The following is a 26,049-nucleotide window of genomic DNA, read 5'->3' as shown; positions in this document are numbered from 1 at the left end:
CAGGGGCACATTAAATTTGTCCAGCGATTGGTAAGGGCCCAAAAGTACTATTCCCACAATTCCAGCACACAGGTTTATGCTAAAGAGTGTCTGGAAGCCATGTTTACGGGTGACATGCATTCTGTCCGACAAATAATGTCTGTTATGGAGGTTGAAAAATCCCTTCACAAGTGAACCTAAAATCTTGAGCCCATGTCATGTTACTTATAAAATGTCCCTTATCTTCCACTTGGTACAAAAGCCATTCACAAACCTGAACTGATCAAATGAGGTCCTCTGGCCACTGATGTTAACACAACGATATGGCAGTAGTTCGTTGTGTAACACTTCAACAACCAGTCTTTGAGATAACTGGAACTGTCTTGAATTATCATGAGTGCTTCACATAGGTGATTGGTGAACAGTTTCAACAATAGTGTCCTCTGTTGTTGAGTATGTCTAGTCCTTGGACGACCTCTATTACTTATGGATGAAGATCAACAGCCCCCAAGATATTGCTCCAGGCAATAAAAAAACATTCTTATGGGGATGGTTCCTTTGAGGGTATTGTGCAGCATATGCATGAGCAGCAGCAGCGTATCGGATGCACCCAGCATTTTATCAGATGCACCCAGCACCAAATGCATGTTGACATATTCATTGTTTGTGAACTCCATGGGGAATCTGCCCTACATGAACTTGACTGGACCAGTTACGGTTGTGTATTGCATGGTTAATAGACACATATGTGCAGTTTAATAGATCCCTCTATCATGTGGTAGGCTATTATTGTCATATGAAAAAATTATGTCCTTACAATGATGAGAACTAGGCAACGTATGTATAAAAAAATAAAAAAGGAACCTTACGAGGAGTTGAACCATAGCTCAATGGTGGATGTGGGTTTGATATCCCAGCAGTCTACTCAGCGAGCTATGGTGTTAGTATAGTTGTGTGGAGTGAGACACGTTCCTCTGTATGTTCCAAAGTGCTGCAGGATTTGACAGTATTGCCAGCTCCTCATTTTCGTACACGTGTTTTCAAAATCCACCTAATTTGATTTTGTTATATTAACTTTTGTCTTGAGTCTGGATGGCACATCACATACCGACCTCCAAGAATAGCATTTTTCTTGACCCAGTATACTATAATCTATTATAATTGCTAATTTTCAACAACGTATACATTTATTGACTATTGTATTGTCATATTATGCTGGATTCAGATCAAACCACAATGGTTGTGAGCAAGTATTAGCTGTAACTTCATTTAGTGACATTGACTTCCAAAAGAGGCCAGAAAGCTTTTGTCCCTTTTGTTGACTTAAATGCAGCGTATGGCGTTGCATAGCAAGACACTACTATTTAAGCTGAAATGAACCATATGCTGAGCTAAGCTCATTGAACTATGGGGACCAGGGGGGGGGGGGGGGGCGCTCTATGCCTAAAAAATAAATGAAGTCAATTATTCAGAATCACAGTAGAAAAAAAATACATACAAAATGGGCCACCCAAAGATCGTGTTGGTTCTCCAGTTCTTCATTTTTTACACAAGTAACATGCTACTAGCAACAACAACTTAAAAGGTTTGATTTGGAGATTTTGTTGTTCTAAGCACAGAAAGTAAATTTTTTGAAGGGGAAGAAACACTATAATGATCTAGATTATTTAAATACACATTATAAACAGTAAGGACGGATACCAATCCTCATAAAAACACAAGCAGGCATATTCCATCTAAATAAGAAGCTCGTTGCCATGAAGCTACATGACTTATTTAATGCAATACCACCAGATCTCATACAAAACAGGAGACCAAATGGAGCAAGAGATCTAACCAATCAGTTCCAGAATGAGATTTTCACTCTGCAGCGGAGAGTGCGCTGATATGAAACTTCCTGGCAGATTAAAACTGTGTGCGCGACCGAGACTCGAACTCGGGACCTTTGCACACAGTTTTAATCTACCAGGAAGTTTCACAACCAATCAGTTGCTAGAAATTCTCCAATAAATATAAAATAATTTCGCATCTTCGACATACAGTAGTAAGTTTAAACGTAGAAACCCTGTACTGGATCTCCTTAGCTCCCTTTAACCTGCTCATCGTAATTTAAGAAAGTTCTAGGGAGCTAATTGGACACAGTTTGGTGGACAAGGCCTGGAGAATCAAATTGACCCAACAATATACCCTGAAGATGTACTGCTGCCAAGAAACCTCTCGAGATGCCTCAAACAAAATCACATCACAACCAGGGGAACAAAATGCCAAATACACCTTTAAATGTGGGATACTGTACACAGCTTGGAGCAAATGGTAGAACACATTATTAGTCAATACATGATAAAGTGACTTCAAGGGGGCTGTAAATATTTCATGAAAGCCTTTCCAAACACTACTGAATTATTATGTTCCCTGGTCATGGAGCTCTAATACAATTACGGCATTATTAATGCCCTTAAATGTTCACTTGCTGTAGTTTTATATTAATTTGTTAATATTTTTGTATGTTTGTTTTATATCGCATTTTTTCTCTCAGACAGTGTGTAAAAATATTATGAAAAGGAAAGTTGCCACTCATCATGAAGTGGAGATGCCAAGTCACAGATAGGCCCAACAAAAAGACTGCCACAAATAAACGTTTGGCCAGTAAGGTCTTTGTCAAAAACAGATGGCACACACACACACACACACACACACACACACACACACACACACACACACACATGACTGCAGTCTCAGGCAACTGTAGCCACATTGTGAGCAGTATCAGCAGCAGCAGCAAGGAGGTTGGAGCAGGGAGGGGGAGGTATAGTAAGGTAGGGGTGGCAGACAATGAAATGCTGCTGGGGAGCGTGCAGAGACAAGGTGAAGAGAAGGTAGGGCAGCTATGTGCAGTCGGGTGGTTGGACGGAGGGAAGGGGGAGAGGTGGAGGAGGAGGCGGTGGGGGTAGTAGAAAAGGAGAAAAGTAAAAAGAATGGGTGTGATGGTGGAATGAGGGCTGTGTAGTGCTGGAATGGGAACAGGATAGGGGCTGGATTGGTGAGGACAGTGACTAGCAAAGGTTGAGACAGGAGGGTTACAGAAATATAGGATATATTGCAAGAAAAGTTCCCATCTATGCAGCTCAGAAAAGATGGTGTTGGTGGGAAGGATCCATATGGCACAGGCTGCGAATCAGTCACTGACATGAAGGATTTCATGTTTGGCAGCGTGTTCAGCAATAGAGTGGTCTACTTGTTTCTTGAGCACAGTTTGTCGGTAGCCATTCATGCGAACAGACACGTTGTTGGTTGTCATGCCCACATAGAATGCAGCACAGGGGTTGCAGCTTAGCTTGTAGACCATATGACGGGTTTCACAGGTAGCCCTGCCTTTGATGGGATAGGTGATGTTTGTGACCAGACTGGACTAGGTGGTGGTGGTGGTGGTGGTGGTGGTGGTGGTGGTGGTGGAAGGATGTATGGGACAGATCTTGCATCTAGGTCTATTACAGGGGTATGAGCCATGAGGTAAGGGATTGGGAGCAGGGGTTGTGTAGGGATGAACAAGTACACTGTGTAAGTTCTGTGGATGGCAGAATACCACCTTGGGAGGGGTGGGAAGGATAGTGGGCAGGACTTTCCTCATTTCAGGGCACAACAAGAGGTAGTCTAAACTCTGGCGGAGAATGAAATTCAGTTGCTCCAGTCCTGGATAGTACTGAGTTACGAGGGGAATGCTCCTCTGTGGCCGGATGGTGGAACTTTGGGCAGTGGCTGGAGATTGGAAAGATAAGGCACGGGAGATTTGTTTTTGTACAACGTTGAGAGGATAATTAGGATCTGTGAAGGCTTCAATGTGACACTCGGTATATTTGAAGGAGGACCGCTCATCACTGCAGACTGTAATTATCTTCCCAACCTTGCACAAAAACAAATCTCCCATGTCTGATTTTTCCAATCTCCCACCACCTCCCAAAGTTGCATCATACAACCACAGAGGAGCATTTCCCTCATAACTCAGTACCACCCAGAACTTCAGTAGGGTTTTGACTACCTCTTATCATGCCCTGAAATGAGAAATGTCCTGTGCACTATCCTTCCCACCCCTCTCACAGTGGTATTCCGCCGTCTACTGAACCTATACAATATACTCATCCATCACCCCATAATCCCTGCTCCCAACCTCTTACCTCATGGCTCATACCCCCGTAATGGACCTAGATGCAAGACCTGTCCTATACATCCTCCCACCAACACCTACTCCAGTCTGGTCACAAGCATCACCTACCCTATCAAAAGCAGGGTTACCGGTGAAACCAGTCATGTGATCTACATGCTAAGCTGCAACCACTGTACTGCATTCTGTGTGGGCATGACAACCAACAAGCTGTCTGTCCACATGAATGGCCATCGACAAACCGTGGCCAAGAAACAAGTGGACCACCCTGTTGCTGAGCACGCTGCCAAACATGCCATCCTTCATTTCAAAGACTACTTCACAGCCTGTGCAGAATGGATCCTTCTCACCAACACCAGCTTTTCTGAATTGCGCAGGTGGTAACTTTCTCTGCAATATATCCCATGTTCCCGTAACCCTCCTGGCTTCAGCCTTCATCAGTCATTGTCCTCTCCCATCCAGCCCCTTCCCTGTTTCCATTCCAGTACTACACAGCCCTCATTCCACCATCACACCCAGTCTATTAACTTCTCTCCTTTTCTGCTAACCCCCTTCTCTCCCCACCTTTCCCCTGCTCTCTGTCTAACCTCCCAACTGCACATAGCTGCCCTACGCTCTCTCCACCTCGTCCCTACTCGCTCCCCAACAGCACATCACTGTCCACCACCCCTATCCCACTATTCCTCCTCCTCCTCCTCCTCCTCCTCCTCCTCCTCCTCCTCCTCACCCCAGCCACCTCCTTACCCCCACCCAGTTGTCACTCCCATCATGCACTGGTAATTGTAGTTGGAGCAGCAGGATACAGCCTGGCTATGAATCCAAGATATAGTATTAGGACTGACCTGGACAAAATAGGAGCAGACACAGGGCACACAAATCTGTGGTTTGTGGAAGTCTTTCAGCACTATGATCTATCCTGGGTAAACATTGCTGTAAGACATGTTAACACTGAGCTGAACAGGATGCTCCAAACACTGGCAAAATCTCACATAAGTGTTGTTCCAGTTGATGCTGTTGGTAGGTGGGGATACACTACAGGGATGGCCTGCACCTAAACAGGAAGGGGAAAGATAAGTTAGCCTCTCTACTAGCAGATACTCTTAATGGAGGCCACATTCACAGAAGGGACTATCCCTGTGGTTAATGGGACCAGGCAGACACGTTTTTCAGCTTAAAAGCTGAAGTCCAGATAGACAACATTCAAGAAAATTTGAATAAAAGACGCTTCATGTACACTAAATAGGGATAAAGCTAATGGTAGTATCAATTTACTCCATAATATATCTGGGGAATAAATAAAGCAGATGAGCTGTTTGTGTGTTTAGATGATCTCAAAAACAAGAATGACATTGATATACTTTGTCTGAACACCACGTAACTGTCGGGATGGAAAGTGTTGGTGTAAATGGGTATAATTTAGCATTTTACACTTGCTCATCTAGCATGGGTAACAAGGGAGCTGCCATTTACATGGAACAAGGGTGTAAATACAAAACTGTACAAGAAAGAAAATCTTGTGTCAATCAGCATTGTAAAGTTTGTGCATGTCAACTACAGCTAGATAATGTAGTGTTGATATTAGCAACAGTGTACATGTTGGTTGATTTAAAAGGTAGGTGTGTGTGTGTGTGTGGGGGGGGGGGGGGGGGGTGCATCGGTCCCTTATTCCGAATAAAACAATGACACAAGGGTGAGAATCAAACAAGTGAGACTGACAACACAAAACCGAGAGAAAGGAAAAAACCACAGGAACGATAGAAGGGCAACGAACACTTAAATGGACAAACAGGAGAAGAAAACCACAGAAATGTAAGTAACAGGTAAAAGAGATTAAAATGACAACAGATTACCATGGCTGGCTGACCACAAGAATAAAAAGAAGCAGCCATCCACTCTGCAACACATTAAAACCTCCACCCTAAAAGCACTACGATGTTCTGCAATCACATTTGCATCGGTAGATGACATGCCATTTATGTTAACACTGGGAACACCTGTTCGGGTCTGGTACCCAAAAACTCGTATGATCTTTGCCCAGACTTGGGAAGGTGATGTATGGCACCCAATGCTCGAGATTTATCTCTCCCAACACTCCTGTTTCTCGAATGGGATTTTCACTCTGCAGCGGAGTGTGTGCTGATATGAAACTTTCCTGGCAGATTAAAACTGTGTACTGGACCGAGACTCGAACTCGGGACCTTTGGCTTTCGCGGGCAAATGCTCTACCATCTGAGCTACCCATGAACGACTCACGCCCCATCCTCACAGTTTTACTTCTGCCAGTATCTCGCCTCCTACCTTCCAAACTTCACAGAAGCAATATCCTTTCTTTCAGGAGTGCTAGTTCTGCAAGGTTCGCAGGAGAGCTTCTATGTAGTTTGGAAGGTAGGATACGAGGTATTAGTAGAAGTAAAGCTGTGAGAATGGGGCGTGAGTCGTGCTTGGGTAGCTCAGATGGTAGAGCACTTGCCCGCAAAAGGCAAAGGTCCCGAGTTCGAGTCTCGGTCCGGCACACAGTTTTAATCTGCCACGAAAGTTTCACTCCTGTTTCTGTCGTTTGATATGCAGGCACAGGGCCATTTAAAGGCTATGAGGTGCTCCAGGGAAGGACGCCATTTTAGAGCTCGCCGACGCTGCTTAATTGCCTCAGCGACTTCCGGTGACCACCAAGGGACTGACTGTCACCGGGAGCACACTAAAGAATGAGGGAGGCAGGTTATGCCTCAGGGTCACCTGTTGCCACCAATTGAGTATTGTAGCCATTTCTATGGTGGATGAGGCATCAGTGAGATCCAGGTCCACAAAGGACACTAACATCTCCACCACAGTCTCAGATGCAGAATTGATATGGAGTGGTGGTGTTGGAGCCACTAGAGGGTCCTGTTTCTTAGCAGTCTTCTTCTTAGTTTGCTTGCTCTCTCACTTCTCTTTAAGGGCTTGCTGGGACGATTTCTACGAAGCAGCTTCAGGCACAGAGGCAGACCGTGAAGCTCTTCATTCAGCAGCTTTTGGCTCCTTGAGCCACAGGCGAGTGTCTGCTGTGGCATTAGTGGAGACCTTGGGAGAGAGGGAAAAGGCACCCCTTCCACATAAGAGGAGCCAGAGGAGGCTGCTTTTCCGGCAGGAGGGAAGGGACCAATTTACATGTAGCCTCTGTGTAAGTCAACCGGTCCAGGGTCTTTTATTCCATAATTTTCCACTCCTTTTGGAGTACTGGGCAGTCTGGCAAGTAGCGGGAGTGGTGCTCTCCACAGTTGATGCAAGTGGGAGGTGGCGCACATGGGGTATCTGGGTGCAGTGGACATCCGCAGTCTCGATATGTGATGCTGGAAATGCAGTGGGAAGACATGTCCAAACTTCCAGCACTTAAAGCACCACAAAAAGGGGAGGGATGTATGGCTTAACATCACAACGGTAAACCATCACCTTGACCTTTTCAGGCAATGAATCACCCTCAAAGACCAAGATGAAGGCACTGGTGGCAACCCTGTTGTCTTTGGGTCCCCTGTAAATGCGTCGGATGATATGAACACCCCGCCGTTCTAGATTGGCGCAGAGCTCGTCGTCAGACTGCAAGAGGAGATCACAATGGAAAATGATCTCCTGGACCATGTTGAGGCTATTATGGGGAGTGACGGAAACCAGAATATCTCCTCGAGTGATGGAAACAGGAATATCAGCCAGCTTGTCATAAGCGAGTAAAGCTCGAGATTGGGCTGGGGATGCTGTCTGAATCAAGACTGCACCATTTCGCATCTTGGACAGCGCTGACACTTCTCCAAACTTATCCTGAAGGTGTTCAATGAAAAATTGAGGCTTCATAGGTAGAAAAGAGTCCCCATCAGATCTGCTACAGAATGAAAACAGAGGCGATTATGGCTCTCTCCGTTCTGTAGCCATATGTTACTCCCATGGTGTAACAAGGGAGGGAAACGATTTATGGCCATATCTGTCAGTATTGTATTCTATCTTGCCTTTCTTAGAGACTGCTGGTGCCATACTGTCACCAGCAAGAGGTGACAGTCTGCTTCATTGCGTGTCACCCACCCTGATGCCGCCCACTCCAACCAGAGAGTCTCCCCAGGTGCCACTCAGCCACAGCAAAGGCCAACTGGCATGATGACCGTATGGCCATTGCTGGGAGTGCTAATGCCCAGGTAGACAGGCATCTACTCCTTGGCATACATGGGGAGTTTACAGCTCAGGCATCAGGAGTGCAATCCCTGTGTTGTCAGGGGGCTACCACCAAATGGGTACTTGACGGCCTCACCACAATGGACTGGCTACCATGCTGGATATTGGCCACAGAGAAATCCAAAATTGACATGGGGGAGAAAGAGGACAGGAGACAACGGAAGAAGATGACATACCCCGGGAAGTGTCCTTGCCCAAATAGCTGAATCACAGGTGGAGATGCAAAGCCATGGCAAGAGATTCAGGAGATCGAATTTAAGGGCACTATGGACAACTCGTGCACCACATAAAGGCCTCCTTCCCCCTATGGCCTGCACTTCAGTAGAATTTTGAAAGTGGCATGTCAGACCGTAGAATGGGACCTGAACTCATAGGGCCGAAAAGGGAAAAGTGAGAGACTCCTTTTAGTCGCCTCTTATGGCAGGCAGGAATACTTCAGGCCTATTCTAACCCCCCCACCCGCAAAGGGACCGTACAGGTCCCCATCATGAGATTGGGACCTATTCATAAAAAGGTGACTCCCTATTATGCTGTCTGTCAGACAAAAAGAAGTTATTAATCTGTGGTGATTTCAGTGTAAGCTTTCTAAGAAATTCCTATAGGAAAAGTGAACTACAATCAGTGATTAACTTCCCTACACATATAGCTCAAGACAGTAGCACTCTAATAGATAATGTATTTGTGCAGCAAGATCATGTGAAACTAACACAAGCTTACCCTGTGATAAACAGATTATCAGACCATGATGCACAATTGATTAACTTACAAAACCCAGCAGGATGTACAGTTCAGAAACCATTAAGTAAAAGTGTAACACTGGTCAAGCTGGCATCTATAGAGCACTTCAGAGAAAGTTTAAGAAATGTTAATTGGGGAGATGTACAAAATGAGCCAAATGGTGATGATAAATACAACATATTTCTTGATAAATTTATATCCCTTTTTGAACATCGTAGCCAAAAAAAAAATTACTCAGTTTTCAAAGAAACCTTGGATTACTGCAAGTATTAAAGTGTCTTCAAAAAGAAAAAGAAAACTATTAGAGAGCAAGAATTAGTAAAGATCCAGATGCAATTTTATACTACAAAAATTATTGTAACATACTGAGAAAAGTTGTTAGGAAATCAAAAAATATGTATATTAGAGATGAAATTAACAACTCAGGCAATAAAATAAAATCAATATGGATGTTGTTAAAAGAGGGACAGGGAAAGTAACTAGTGCAGTAGGTAGTATTACTATTAAAGAGGATGAGACCATCTTAATCAACAGTAGTAGTAAATGTATTTAACAACCATTTCTTAAGTGTAGGTGAAAAAATTGGTGAGAATAGTTCAAAAGAAAAAGCCAAGCACTACATGGAAGAGTCAGTTCTAAGAAATCCTTGTCAGATTAATTTTCATGTAACAACTTCTCGTGAAATAAGGAAAAAACATTAAATCTTTGAAAAATGAATGTTCTGTCTGAGTAGATGAGATCTCTAACAAGATATTAAAAACAATGTGGAGCAGTTAACAGCTGATGTTCAGAGTCACATCTTTAATGCATCACTAATGCAGAGTCTTTTCCCTACAGTTTAAAGTATGTCATTGTCAAGCTTCCCTACATAAATGGGGACACCACAAATGTCAATTACTGGCCAGTATCCTTGCTTACAGCATTTTCAAAAATCATCAAAATAATGTATTCAAGCGTGGTTAGCAATTTCAACAGTAATGGGACACTTAGTAAATCACAGTTTGGATTTCAAAAACGCTGTTCTATTGAAACAGCAATATATAATTTCAGTGCCCACATAATAGAGACTTTAAATAGTAAAATCTCACCAATTGCAATTTTCTGTGCCTTTTATCCAAAGTATTTGATTGTGTGAACCATGACATTATGTTACAGAAATCACAATTCTACGGTACAAATGGAACAGCATATGAGTGGTTTCAGTGATATCTACAGAACAGGAAGCAAAAGGTTTCTTTATATGGTTTAAGTGATTTAAGGAAGTTTCCCACTTCACCTAACTGGGCTGAAATTAAATTAGGTGTTCCACAGGGGTCGATAATGGGTCCCCTTCTGTTCCTGATATATGTGAATGACCCCTTCTTATCTGAAACAAGAATCTAAACTAAACTGACACTGTTTGCTGATGATACAAGAGACATTTTTAATCCAGTAAAAGAAACTCCAATAGAAAATGATACAAATAATGTCTATGGAAAAGTTATTGATTGGTTTTCTGCGAATGGGCTTGCTCTGAACTTTGAAAAAAAGCAGTACACCCAATTTTCTACTGCAAGGAGTACAGTTCCTTCAATAAATGTAACACAACAGAAGTCAGTAGCCAGGGTAGAGCATACTATGTTTTAGGATGTACATACAGATGATAATCTTAATTGGGAAGTTCATATTTTGGATCTCATTAAGTGACAAGATTCAGCAACTTTTGCAATCAGAATAATAGTAAATTTTGAGGATACAGAAATTATCAAGCTAACATACTTTGCATACTTTCACTCTCTGATGTCATATGGAATATTATTTTGGAGTAACTCAACGCTTTTCACTGCTCAAAAGAAAGTGGTTAGAATAACGTATGGGACCCATAATCACACATCTTGTAGGCATCTGTTTAAAAGGTCAGAAATTATTACAACAGCCTCACAGTACATTTACTCAGCAATGAAATTTGTTCTCAACAATATGGACCAGTTTCAAAACAACAGTGACATTCGTGCTTATAATATCAGAAGAAAGAAAGACTTACAAAATCCTCTACTTAACCTATCTCTGGTCAATAAAGGGGTAAAATATGCTGCTGTAAAACTTTTTGATAAATTACCAGATGAAATAAAATGTCTGACAGACAGCAGTAATAGTTTCAAAAATAAATTGAGATCACATCTCCTGACAACTCCTCCTATACCACAGATGAATTCTTGAATAGGAATAAATAAATCTACAGATAAAATAAACACATTTTGTGCCATTTAAGGGAATGGTGTAAGTAATAAAAATTTTAAGCTGGAAGGAAAGGAAAATAGAACTTGATTCACATGTGTATTTATTATGCACTTGACACTTCCCACATCATAATGATTACTGTAAGATTGATCAATTTAACACACAGCTAACTAACGAAATAGTGCTGCTGCTAGCAGTGTGGCTTCAATTGCCTGAGACTGCGATCGCGTGTGCATGTTTTTGACAAAGACCTTACTGGCCAAAAGCTTTATTTGTGACAGTCTTTTTGTTGTGCCTATCTGCAACTCAGCATCTCCACTATATGGTGAGTAGCAACTTTCCTTTTCATAATATGTTTACATTTCATCCTGGATTTTCCATTGTTTGATTTTTGTCTGACAGGATGTACAAAATATGCATACAAAATTTAAATGTATAGGAGGAGATAAAAAGAAACAAAACACTTTAGTGAGAAATACGTCACTGGGGCATCATTTGCCCCACTTGTGTCCTTAAAGGTTTTAACACTAATGATGTTCAGAAATGATGTTAAAACTGGTGTGTGGTGAATACTATTTGAGATGTATTGCTGAATATTTTGTCTGTATATATTAACGCACAGCTGGTATCTGCATGCTAACAACTGTGTAACACACTCAAAACGGGGGTTTCGTGAATGCTGGCTGGAGCTTCAGCCAAATGGACAATCAACTCTTCTGGAGTGTCCATTGGTGTCTCACACACCAAATCCTTCATTCCATTCCACAAACAGAAACGTACAGGAGTGAGGTCAGGAGAATGTGGTGGCTCATCCTACTCCAACAACTGGCAAAAATCAGTCTACAGTGAGGGATCTCCAAGGGAAAATGGGCACACCTGTGACATTTTGTCACATGAAAAATGTGTTTCTATTTATCTCCTCCAAACACACACAAATTTTACGTATGTAGTTTTTTTTTACACCCTGTCTGTGTCACATTTTCCTGTAGCATTCCTAGATTTTGAATAAAATAAATAAGTGATAAGTTAGAGTCTCAGATTTTTCTACCTGTGTCTTTGCTGTCTGATGGAGGCCATAATTATTAACTTCTTTATTACAGTTCTGATCTCTGTTGCTGAACTAGCCTCAACACACAAGTCAGCATCTAATCATATGTTCTGACTTATTGTTTTGGATTTCAGCTTACTCTTCATTACTACTACATTATGAATTTAACTCACATTTGTACCTGGGTATATTTTCCAGGTCAGTCATGGTACCTAATCTTCGTAATCATGAAGCTTTTCTCTTGTGATTTTAAATGAAGGTATTTCCTCAAGCAATGTAAATCGCTTGCACATCCCCAGAAGCCTTTCCTCTGGCCTCCTATCTAGCAACCAAGTTTCATAGAGGAGGAAAGTTGCCATGAGAAAAGTAGAGGAGGCAAGAGAACAAGAAAGGACCATAAGGAGGTAACTACTGCCATTAAGATTGATATTAAAAAATATAATTGCAGAGAGAGCCCCCATGGAAGAGGGAAGTCTACGAGAGGTTATTTGTCTTCAGATATCAGAGTCAATAAGATGTTCAAGAGGTTCTGTGGAAAAATCAAAATACAACCACATATTTTACAAAAATTTCAATCTATCATTCAGGCCACCTCATATCAAAACCTGCTCCACTTGTAAGGTTGATTTAATGGAAATAAAAGGAGAAACATATCTGAAGAAGAATGAACTATGAAATAGACACAGATGACATAAAATTCGTGCAAAGCAGTTTTATGATATAATGAAGGAAAATAATCCTATGGTTGTTCAGATTTACTTTGAAACGCAGTAAAACCAGTCTCTTCCAGCTCTATCAGCCCATGAGGTTTTCTATTCTACACAAATACGATTAAACAATCTGTGCATCATCATCCATACTAAGGAGCAAGAAAGGGAAAGCATCAATTTTTGCAACTGACTGGAGACGGAACCTTCAAGAGGATGCAATCAAACTGCTTTGACTTTGCTGGACTTACCTTCTGACTTAGACAAAAAACTAAATGAGGGCACCAATACTATAAATCTACTCTCAGATTCCTGCCACACCCAAAATAAAAACAGCTGTATGATGGCGATGCTTACAGCGTTCTTCAAAATGAGCACATTACACCAATTCTAAATTTTTGTCATTTATTAATTGTCTATGTTTTGATAAAACAAGAGAAAATAAGTAAATATAAATTATTGACATTAATTTCTGTCTTCACAGCCTGTTTTGTTTACTAAATCACTCATCTGTGGTATCGCTATTTTTAACCATTGTCATCATCGTCTTTCTAATAGGACAGATGTGGAAGTTCTATCTCCATTGTCACAAATATTTGACTGTGTCTTCTGAATATGTCCTATTTCTGAGGTTGTGAGTACTGTGTGACCCAAGAACGTAGCTCCCTCCCCCCCTAACACTTAGCAGATTTTGCCTATACTAACATGAGAATGTTACATTGTCTCTTGTGCTCACTGCTCTCTCATTTGCTGTATAGAACCAGCAGCTGACACCCCCTCCAATTTTTCATAGTGCTGTGCTTCAGCAATACTGAAACACAGATGGCAATAACTTCTAGGGTAAAGGTCATATGTAACAACAGCAACTAATACATAAATAAGAGACAGCAATCACTGTTCAGTCTAATTCTCGAACTTTGATCATCGCATGACCTAGTGAGCTAATCTTGTACTGTCTCCACAACTGGTCTTCATGCTGTAATTTATTTAAGCGATGACAATTACAGTCCATTTACTATGATTTATTTCATTTGTTATATATTTCATTCTGGACTAATTTTCCTTCTTGTTTCACCTGAATGTCATTGTCTTGTTCTAAAGCTGATTAAACTGGTAATGATTTTCTCCAGTATTCTAATATACGTATAGTGGCCGAATTTCTCATTTGCAAGCTCTAGATTTTCTTCGTCTTCTTTTAAAATACTTCTTACAGACAGAATCTGTTGGCAAAATTAATCACATTTATATGAGTATCTTGGAAATTCTCCAAGTCAGTACAGCATTAAGGCACTATCCTTGCAAGAGAGAATAATTTTTGTCATGATGAAGGACACACATATGGGGATTAAATTAACTGGGACATGTACAACAGTAATATGATAAAAAAGAATGGCATCATAGAATCACTAAAAGCTGTTGTTACACGTTTATTCAAAGACAACCAGTTTGAATACACCAGCTTTAAATCACTGACTGACCCACATTAATTTAAAGGAAGATTCCCTGTCTTCAAATACATAATTGTTTTCAGTTGCAACATCCACTGTTTCATCTCGTTATTAATATTTGGACTGAAAAATGGTCGCTTGACCAACTGGTTGTCTGTGAATAAATATCCCTTAAAGCAGCTTTAGATGGTACCATAATGTCATTCTTCAAATACATTGAAGTTCTGCAGAACTATCTACAGAAAATATGATGAACCAAAGTTTTTAACTTACATCCTGAAGAAGTCCACCTGCACTGAGTGATCTATTACTAGATCTGATGGACAAATAGGATTTATTTTTTGTGGATCACTACCCAGCTTTTTAACAGCATCTCGCATTGCAGCAAAATCAACAACTGCTGGTACTCCAGTCAAATCCTGATTGGGAAAAGAATATCTTCAAAAACATTACTCTCAAAAACTGTTTAATACATCTAAATGACAAGTTACACTTTCTTTAGTAGAAGTCCCACTAAATTATGTGCATCTATCTGAAAATACTGAACATAAAATGGCAAATAAACTTTTAAAGAATCCTCCTTCGGGCTGCAGTATTTGAAGTCACACACATGGTTTTGAAAGTATTTTCTTACACTATTGAAACCAATGTGTTTCCATATCATTTGTAACCTATCACACCAAATTTTAATAAAACCTACACATGCAATAAAGGTGTCTAAAAACTACATTGAAATTTTTGCATTGATAATTTCTTATAAGGGTGCTAATAACATAACAAATACATGTTGGGCATAAAACTGAAAGATCTCAATATGTAATAAGGCAGTAATGTTTAAATAGCAAATTAGGAGACCTACTTTCATTATATACTTTCATACCAACACAATAAAGAAGATTCATGGCAGAAGTATGAAAGCTCCTAGTCAAAAAAATTAACCGAACTCACTTTCTGGAAAAAGACTCTCTCTCTCTCTCTCTCTCTCTCTCTCTCTCTCTCTCTCTCTCGCTAATGGCACATCATTTTGCACCTTCTCCTCTGACATTTCTTAAGCTTTTATTCTACTGATATACCAATTGGTGTAAGTAGATTCTTTAGTTTGAATATGGTAACTGGTATAAGACAGATTCTTTACAGCTACTCTGACAATCCTTGGCATGTTGCTTGGCTTTTAAGCCAACTTACCAACTTACTTATTCTAAATATGTTGCCTTCCTCATAAGATGGAAAAACTGTGCTCATTTCTATTCTCCAACAAAAACTCTACCTACTGATCAATTATTTGCTGTTAATATACTATGAAGACATTCATGGACATCAGTAATTACCTTCTGTGTATTGATTGTTCATTGTACTGACATTTTATTTACAAATTGATTCAAAACTTACTACCTAGTGTAAACACAATGTATACACAGTAAAATAATAATTCCCAGGCACAGCAAAAAACAATAGCACTTTCTTATATTGATTGCCGTGTAGTGCAGTACATGTGCAGAAGAGATACTGCATAGCGCTCCAATGTGAGATACTGTTAATATATTCATCAACAAGTCTCTTAAGCAGGGGAAATGATCAGAAATGTCTCACTACTCAAATGCAATAGTTAAACTGTGCTTTATAAGTAGTCAAACTTTGTATGGTTGACTACAAATTATTGAATATGTGCATTTCTAAATAAAGTACTTCATTTTCCTGTATATCACTTATAATAATTTGCACTCAGAAGTAAATACATCAATTAGGAGTATTTGATATAATCAGTTCTTTTCTCAAGATTCTGCAGGACAGAGATAATTTGTGTTGTTTGACGTAAGCAGCCATTCCACATTCAAATTAACTCATCTGGTAGCTCAGAGGGTCAATCATTGGGGCTTACAACATATACCAACTCAACAATTGTATGCCTCAATGCCGAGTATCCTCACATAACAGCACTATATCCACCAACGTTATAATCATGCACAACAAAAAACTTCTGTAAGAGCTTGTTGTAAACATTACATTTACTGTTGTAAATAAAGCATAAAATTAGTAACTTATCAAGAACTTATAGACTACACAAAAGAGTCGGAAAGGTCATATTGGACTATGGCTGATCACACATGACAAAAATGGTATCCAACAACAGTCACACTTCTGTAGAATTTTGAAAGTGACAGGTCAAACCATAGAATGGGACCTAAACTCATGGGGCCGAAAAGTGAGACACTCCATTTAGTCGCCTCTTACGACAGGCAGGAATACCTCTGGCCTATTTCTAACACCCGGACCCGCAGGGGGAGTGGGGTGGCTACATGTAGTCAGGATATAGCATGAGTAGCCAATCACTTGTAGCATCAAAGACAGCCCCAAGATAATGTCCAGTTTTACTATATGTTTAGTAACCATTACATGACAATAATGTAAATAAAGTGACCAATGACAAAAATCTCAAACATAATTAAGACAAGAAAGCCAAATTCTACGTACAATGTATAATTCAATTTACCACATCAACACAGACAGTGACAAGGAACAAATAATTTTGATTATGGTTCCCAGTATCATACTGAGAAGCTACATCATCATGGGAATAAGAGAAAACTAATCAGGATTAAACAGTACATGGTACACAGTGCTACAACTCAATGACTTGATAAAGGGTTCTTTAAAGATAGTATGCAGAAGACCTGTCAGTAAAAGCATAGTTTCATGTCCACATGTGGGGCTGAAATAATGTAGCACACACAGCTAACTTATAGTCAAACAGGAGTTATACAGAATCCATTTCTGCAGAGGGATCAATATTCAGTATCCAAATGTTTGAGAGCAATATGAAACACCAGACGTAACTAATGAGCTTATAAAAGTTATTCAAAAACCAAGGAATAATCAGGGTTCTCAGGTTTAGGCAATTGGAGTTGAGTTCTCTTGGTCTCTGCTGCAATTAGTAATTTAGGAGTGTTGACGAGTTGTAATGGTTGAAAATTGTTTTTATATTTTTTGATTTTATGTTTTTCAGTCATCTAGTTTTGTTCATACAATGTCCCATTCAATACAATATTTAATTGCCTAAAGCTGATGACCCTGTTCTTTCTTGGTTTTTAATAACTTTTATAAGCTCAATAGTTATTTATCTGATGTTCCATATTGATCTCATATATTCGGATATTGTGGGTAATCCACGAGGAGAGGGACAAAAAGGGAGACGAAGGGAAAGAGTGCCAACCACGCCATTATTTCTGCATGTTTATCAAGCAATTTTGCTTAAAAGATTTAATTCCTTTGCATATTATAGTTTCACATCGTAGCTTGTCTTTAGTGCTCACAGTTAGTTTGATATTTCTAATTGAGAAACCTACAGCAATTAATTAGGAGAGCTCACAGTGAAAAATGTGGTCACTTGATACTTTATACTCAGTGGACTTTACATACTTCATATGTTACGGTACATGAAATGCAGTAATCACTCTGAAATTGTTTTAAAGGGTGGAAGGAAAGCCATGTCTCACTACAGTGTCGAGTATATACAATTTATACAGCACAGTACATCCCTGTGCACTATGTCAAATTCATTTACGTCTTTCATGTTTCTTATCATCTTAACGCTGTGACCCTCATACTGTTTAGCCCTGGTTAGTTTTTTCTTGTTTTCATGATGTAGCTTTTTCAGTAATATACTGGGAACCTTAATCAAAATTATTTGTTCCCGTGTCCCTGTCTGTAAGGATGTGCGACAATTATATACAGGGTGATTCAAAAAGAATACCACAACTTTAAAAATGTGTATTTAATGAAAGAAACATAATATAACCTTCTGTTATACATCATTACAAAGAATATTTAAAAAGGTTTTTTTTCACTCAAAAACAAGTTCAGAGATGTTCAATATGACCCCCTCCAGACACACGAGCAATATCAACCCGATACTCCAACTCGTCCCACACTCTCTGTAGCATATCAGGCGTAACAGTTTGGATAGCTGCTGTTATTTCTCGTTTCAAATCATCAATGGTGGCTGGGAGAGGTGGCCGAAACACCATATCCTTAACATACCCCCACAAGAAAAAATCGCAGGGGGTAAGATCAGGGCTTCTTGGAGGCCAGTGATGAAGTGCTCTGTCACGGGCTGCCTGGCGGCCGATCCATCGCCTCGGATAGTTGACGTTCAGGTTTCATAACTAACCTTTTTCGTAGGACTCTCCATACAGTTGATTGTGGAATTTGCAGCTCTCTGCTAGCTCTGCGAGTCGATTTTCCTGGGCTGCGAACAAATGCTTGCTGGATGCGTGCTACATTTTCATCACTCGTTCTCGGCCGTCCAGAACTTTTCCCTTTGCACAAACACCCATTCTCTGTAAACTGTTTATACCAACGTTTAATACACCACTTATCAGGAGGTTTAACACCATACTTCGTTCGAAATGCACGCTAAACAACTGTTGTCAATTCACTTCTGCCGTACTCAATAACACAAAAAGCTTTCTGTTGAGCGGTCGCCATCTTAGCATCAACTGACGCTGACGCCTAGTCAACAGCGCCTCAAGCGAACAAATGTACAACTAAATGAAACTTTATAGCTCCCTTAATTCGCCGACAGATAGTGCTTAGCTCTGCCTTTTGTTGTTGCAGAGTTTCAAGTTCCTAAAGTTGTGGTATTCTTTTTGGATCACCCTGTATTGTACCAGAATTTGGTGCTCTTGTTTTAACTGTGTTTCAAAGATGTTTGTCTTAGGTTATTTTACTTTCATAGAAAAAAAAAACATTGTTTTTTTATAACTTATGCTTGTGATTTTTGTACATTTTTCACTTACGACTGTACTATGTAATGGTTATAATTATGGTTTTTTTTTATCTTAGAATTATCTTTATATGTCCTTTATTTTTATTTTATTTAGCGTATGGCTAATACAGACATATCATGAAATTACATATACATATGTACATATTGACACACAACATCTACATCTACATCTACATCTACATTGATACTCCGCAAGCCACCCAACGGTGTGTGGCGGAGGGCACTTTACGTGCCACTGTCATTACCTCCCTTTCCTGTTCCAGTCGCGTATGGTTCGCGGGAAGAACGACTGTCTGAAAGCCTCCGTGCGCGCTCTAATCTCTCTAATTTTACATTCGTGATCTCCTCGGGAAGTATAAGTAGGGGGAAGCAATATATTCGATACCTCATCCAGAAACGCACCCTCTCGAAACCTGGCGAGCAAGCTACACCGCGATGCAGAGCGCCTCTCTTGCAGAGTCTGCCACTTGAGTTTATTAAACATCTCCGTAACGCTATCACGGTTACCAAATAACCCAGTGACGAAACGCGCCGCTCTTCTTTGGATCTTCTCTATCTCCTCCGTCAACCCGACCTGGTACGGATCCCACACTGATGAGCAATACTCAAGTATAGGTCGAACGAGTGTTTTGTAAGCCACCTCCTTTGTTGATGGACTACATTTTCTAAGCACTCTCCCAATGAACCTCAACCTGGTACCCGCCTTACCAACAATTAGTTTTATATGATCATTCCACTTCAAATCGTTCCGTACGCATACTCCCAGATATTTTACAGAAGTAACTGCTACCAGTGTTTGTTCCGCTATCATATAATCATACAATAAAGGATCCTTCTTTCTATGTATTCGCAATACATTACATTTGTCTATGTTAAGGGTCAGTTGCCACTCCCTGCACCAAGTGCCTATCCGCTGCAGATCTTCCTGTATTTCGCTACAATTTTCTAATGCAGCAACTTCTCTGTATACTACAGCATCATCCGCGAAAAGCCGCATGGAACTTCCGACACTATCTACTAAGTCATTTATATATATTGTGAAAAGCAATGGTCCCATAACACTCCCCTGTGGCACGCCAGAGGTTACTTTAACGTCTGTAGACGTCTCTCCATTGATAACAACATGCTGTGTTCTGTTTGCCAAAAACTCCTCAATCCAGCCACACAGCTGGTCTGATATTCCGTAGGCTCTTACTTTGCTTATCAGGCGACAGTGCGGAACTGTATCGAACGCCTTCCGGAAGTCAAGAAAAATAGCATCTACCTGGGAGCCTGTATCTAATATTTTCTGGGTCTCATGAACAAATAAGGCGAGTTGGGTCTCACACGATCGCTGTTTCCGGAATCCATGTTGATTCCTACATAGTAGATTCTGGGTTTCCAGAAATGACATGATACGCGAGCAAAAAACATGTTCTAAAATTCTACAAGAGATCGACGTAAGAGATATAGGTCTATAGTTTTGCGCATCTGCTCGACAACCCTTCTTGAAGACTGGGACTATCTGTGCTCTTTTCCAATCATTTGGAACCCTCCGTTCCTCTAGAGACTTGCGGTACACGGCTGTTAGAAGGGGGGCAAGTTCTTTCGCGTACTCTGTGTAGAATCGAATTGGTATCCCGTCAGGTCCAGTGGACTTTCCTCTATTGAGTGATTCCAGTTGCTTTTCTATTCCTTGGACACTTATTTCGATGTCAGCCATTTTTTCGTTTGTGCGAGGATTTAGAGAAGGAACTGCAGTGCGGTCCTCCTCTGTGAAACAGCTTTGGAAAAAGGTGTTTAGTATTTCAGCTTTACGTGTGTCATCCTCTGTTTCGATGCCATCATCATCCCGTAGTGTCTGGATATGCTGTTTCGAGCCACTTACTGATTTAACGTAAGACCAGAACTTCCTAGGATTTTCTGTCAAGTCGGTACATAGAATTTTACTTTCGAATTCAATGAACGCTTCACGCATAGCCCTCCTTACGCTAACTTTGACATCGTTTAGCTTCTGTTTGTCTGAGAGGTTTTGGCTGCGTTTAAACTTGGAGTGGAGCTCTCTTTGCTTTCGCAGTAGTTTCCTAACTTTGTTGTTGTACCACGGTGGGTTTTTCCCGTCCCTCACCGTTTTACTCGGCACGTACCTGTCTAAAACGCATTTTACGATTGCCTTGAACTTTTTCCATAAACACTCAACATTGTCAGTGTCGGAACAGAAATTTTCGTTTTGATCTGTTAGGTAGTCTGAAATCTGCCTTCTATTACTCTTGCTAAACAGATAAACCTTCCTCCCTTTTTTTATATTCCTATTAACTTCCATATTCAGGGATGCTGCAACGGCCTTATGATCACTGATTCCCTGTTCTGTACATACAGATTCGAAAAGTTCGGGTCTGTTTGTTATCAGTAGGTCCAATATGTTATCTCCACGAGTCGGTTCTCTGTTTAATTGCTCGAGGAAATTTTCGGATAGTGCACTCAGTATAATGTCACTCGATGCTCTGTCCCTACCACCCGTCCTAAACATCTGAGTGTCCCAGTCTATATCTGGTAAATTGAAATCTCCACCTAGGACTATAACATGCTGAGAAAATTTATGTGAAATGTATTCCAAATTTTCTCTCAGTTGTTCTGCCACTACTGCTGCTGAGTCGGGAGGTCGGTAAAAGGAGCCAATTATTAACCTAGTTCGGTTGTTTAGTGTAACCTCCACCCATAATAATTCACAGGAACTATCCACTTCTACTTCACTACAGGATAAACTACTACTAACAGCGATGAACACTCCACCACCGGTTGCATGCAATCTATCCTTTCTAAACACCGTCTGTACCTTTGTAAAAATTTCGGCAGAATTTATCTCTGGCTTAAGCCAGCTTTCTGTACCTATAACGATTTCAGCTTCGGTGCTTTCTATCAGCGCTTGAAGTTCCGGTACTTTACCAACGCAGCTTCGACAGTTGACAATTACAATACCGATTGCTGCTTGGTCCCCGCATGTCCTGACTTTGCCCCGCACCCGTTGAGGCTGTTGCCCTTTCTGTACTTGCCCAAGGCCATCTAACCTAAAAAACCGCCCAGCCCACGCCACACAACCCCTGCTACCCGTGTAGCCGCTTGTTGCGTGTAGTGGACTCCTGACCTATCCAGCGGAACCCGAAACCCCACCACCCTATGGCGCAAGTCGAGGAATCTGCAGCCCACACGGTCGCAGAACCGTCTCAGCCTCTGATTCAGACCCTCCACTCGGCTCTGTACCAAAGGTCCGCAGTCAGTCCTGTCGACGATGCTGCAGATGGTGAGCTCTGCTTTCATCCCGCTAGCGAGACTGGCAGTCTTCACCAAGTCAGATAGCCGCCGGAAGCCAGAGAGGATTTCCTCCGATCCATAGCGACACACATCATTGGTGCCGACATGAGCGACCACCTGCAGATGGGTGCACCCTGTACCCTTCATGGCATCCGGAAGGACCCTTTCCACATCTGGAATGACTCCCCCCGGTATGCACACGGAGTGCACATTGGTTTTCTTCCCCTCTCTTGCTGCCATTTCCCTAAGGGGCCCCATTACGCGCCTGACGTTGGAGCTCCCAACTACCAGTAAGAAACTTAAGTTTGTCTTTACAACTGAATATCCAGTCCTTCAATCCAGCGCATATATGTCATGATTCATATCGACTGGACATCTCCTTGGAGTTGTCTTTGAGGCTACAGACGCTTTGGCTACGCTTTGGCTACTCATGCTATGTCCTCATTACATGTGGCCAGTTTCTTGTGTGCACACGAAGAAGGTTGCTGACACATGAAAAATGTTGTTGTTCTTTATTATTACTCATGAAACTTACAGTTAATGCAGTTCAACATGACTGACATTTGATATGCAGTAGCCAATTTATCATAACTTACGTTTTTGTATTCCATGTCTATCAATTTTTGCATTTAGGTTTTGTTAACATTTCGGTTTTCTAACGTTGATTCTGGTGCTGGATAATGGTCAGTGACCAAACCAGTAACAAATTAATAAACTCTTCTAATGCAACCAAGTGTCAAATTTACTGAAACCTGTGAATTTAATTTTATAATGGTTTACCTATGTTAATGTTATTTAACATAGTCTGCTGTAGAATGTGTAATTTTCAATGAAATATGCCTTCATGCCAAGGAGGGAGGTGATTCATGGTAATCCCTTTCTCCGAGGCGGTGTCAAAGATGATGACAGAACATATTATTATGGACATAGTGTTTTATACGCATATTGGCCAGTTGGTTTGTTAAAGGAGCTGAACTAGTTGGTCATCAGTCCCTTTGCCCTTCAGCAGAGAGGGGAAGAAAACCCCAAGGTCTAACAATGTCAGCAAAGCTCAGGTAAGGGACAAAAGGAAGAAAGGGAGACAGAGGAAGAAAGGCAAGCAAGGTGCCCCATCCAGGGAGCAGCCGGAAGCCCCTGAAAGCAGAGTGCAATGAGAGGAAAATACATTCCAGAGCCCCTGCCACTTCCCAGAAGTACTCTGGTCTGAGACTGCCTGGGAAAGTCTAGCAACATGGACAGGACAAGAGAAGCACAGAGAGAGAGATGAACAACTTAACAGTGTGTGAGAAGAGGGGGGAAGAAGAGTGAAAGAACAGGTGGGTTTCAGGACTGGGCTGGACCACCAAGCCAACTGTAGCCCAATCTGAGCAGAGGTGATAACAGTGTGTTCTGCCAAACCCTCAATGGGCTGATAAGGTTAAGTGGCACTCCCTTAAAGAGAGTGGTGAAGGCCTGCTTCATGAACAGAACATAAAATTAAGTCAGCCACTGGGGCACTGTCTCCTAACACCTGGGATAGCGAGTCATTGAGATGTAAAGGTCTGTCGTAGGGCAGCTAGGTTGGGGCAGTCCAACAAAATGGGGATCACTGTCAAATTGGAGCCACAACACCAGTGGGGTGGATCCTCGCTATGTAGGAGATGACCATGAATCAGCTAAGTATGGCTGATGCAGAGCCAGCAAAGGATGGTCGAGTCCTTGTGAGAGGCCTGCTTGGAGGACCTCCACATATTTGTATTTTCCTTGAACACCCATTGTTTGGTGCAGTCAAAGTGAGCCATTCCATATTTCAGGCACCTAAAACTTGATGGTGTAATATCACTGGTCAAGACCTTGCAAACTTGTCAAGGAGTCGCTGCAAATGAGAAAGGACTCAGTAGTGTAGAAACAGATATGCTCAAGAGTATAAGAGATGGCTACCAACTCCGCAGTGAAAACACCATAGCCATCCAGCAAGGAGAGCAGTTCAGTATGTCCCACGTGAGTATAAGCAAAGCTTACATGACCAGCAACCATCGAGTCATCAATGTAGACTATTTCGAAACCTTGGGCTGTGCCAAGGGTGAGAAAAATTGGTGGCAGATGGCCTTGGGATGAACCAAACCTTTCTGACCCAGCAGTCTTGCTTCCGTCTTTTTATTACATGGTGGAATCAGGGCGTGGAACCACTTAAAGGCAATGAGGTACTCCATCGATGAGTGCTACTTATGGCATTGGAGAGCCCACCTATGATCTCTAATGGCCTCTGATATCCAACGACCACCAAGATACTGTCTTGGATCAGGGTGGGCCTCAGGAACAGAGGATCGCTAAATTAGCTGCCAAAAGAATGACTGTAGTTGTCTTCTGGACTGTCTCATCGATATTTGCATGTGACGAGGAGCAAAGGTAGACAGCAGAGGTGAAAGCATCCCAGTCGACACTGCTGAGAGCCCATCTGCACAGGCATCCAGGGGAGCAACACTAAGGGAGGGACAGGAAGATCAGGAAGTGGTCACTATTACATGGGTCATCATGGACCCTCCAGTAGATGGATGGGAGAAGACATGAGCTGCTAATGGAAAGGTCAATGGCCAAGAATGTTCCATGCACCACACTCGATTGTGTAGAGTATCAGTATTCAAGAGGCACAGGTCAAGTTGTGCCAGTAAATTTTGTATATCCTTACCACAGCCAGTGACCATGGTTCCACCCAACCATGGGTTATGGGCATTGAAATCACGCAAGATTAGGAAAGGTGGGTGAACAGCATGTTCTGGGACACTCCAGGAAGGAGGTAAACATAGCAGATGGTAATATCCTGAAATGCCCTTGTTTGAACAGGCACAGCCTTAAAAAGTGTTAAGGGGCACAATTTCACTACAGGATGTGAAAACTCTGCCCGACACACTGTTAAAGACAGCACAATTCTTATAATATCTCCCGCTATCCGTGAAAGGCTGGGGTCTGTGTTGCTGGAAACCAAGTCTCCTGAAGGTCAATGCACGAGGCAGATAAAGTGCTTAATAGATGTCATAGCTCAGCCAGGTGATGGGAAACACTACAATTCCACTAGAGAATGAAGTTGTCGATGTACAGTGAGGCCATGAATGGACCATGGGGGGCAGGTTATGCCTTAGGGTCATCTGCTGCCACTGATTGAGGGGTTGTGGCATCAATAGATACACATTCCAAACTCCTGTGTGTCGTGCAAACCGTTGTGCCAGGTGCTGCTGGAATCTCCATCTCTGCCACAGGAGCGGAACAGGTGGGATATGGTGGCAAGGGGGCTCATCTGAATGTACTCCTCCTTGGAGGACTTTTTCTTGTCCTCCCTCTCAGAGTAATTCAATAATTGTGAGGGTTTCTCTGAATTAGTTTCAGGTAAAGATGATGATTGCGAAGCCCTCTGACCAGCAGCCAGTGGCTCCTTCAGCCACTGGCTGGTGCCTAGTTAAAGACCAGCAGAAGTTTTGGAAAAAAGTGCCCGAGAGATCCCT

General features: G+C 41.6%; 1 protein-coding gene across 1 annotated transcript in view; it reads right to left on the bottom strand.

Annotated features, from left to right (window-relative positions):
* The window catches only part of LOC124794653 (cytoplasmic aconitate hydratase-like), a 327,246-nt gene that overhangs the window by 215,982 nt on the left and 85,215 nt on the right, over nt 1-26,049 (bottom strand). The window contains exon 4 of the mRNA XM_047258177.1: nt 14,767-14,912. Coding sequence (XP_047114133.1) covers nt 14,767-14,912 — 146 coding nt within the window. The remainder of the gene's footprint in view (nt 1-14,766; nt 14,913-26,049) is intronic.

This window comes from Schistocerca piceifrons, chromosome 4 (assembly GCF_021461385.2).
Source record: "Schistocerca piceifrons isolate TAMUIC-IGC-003096 chromosome 4, iqSchPice1.1, whole genome shotgun sequence".
Taxonomy (NCBI): domain Eukaryota; kingdom Metazoa; phylum Arthropoda; class Insecta; order Orthoptera; family Acrididae; genus Schistocerca; species Schistocerca piceifrons.
This window is presented reverse-complemented; position numbering and strand designations above follow the sequence as displayed.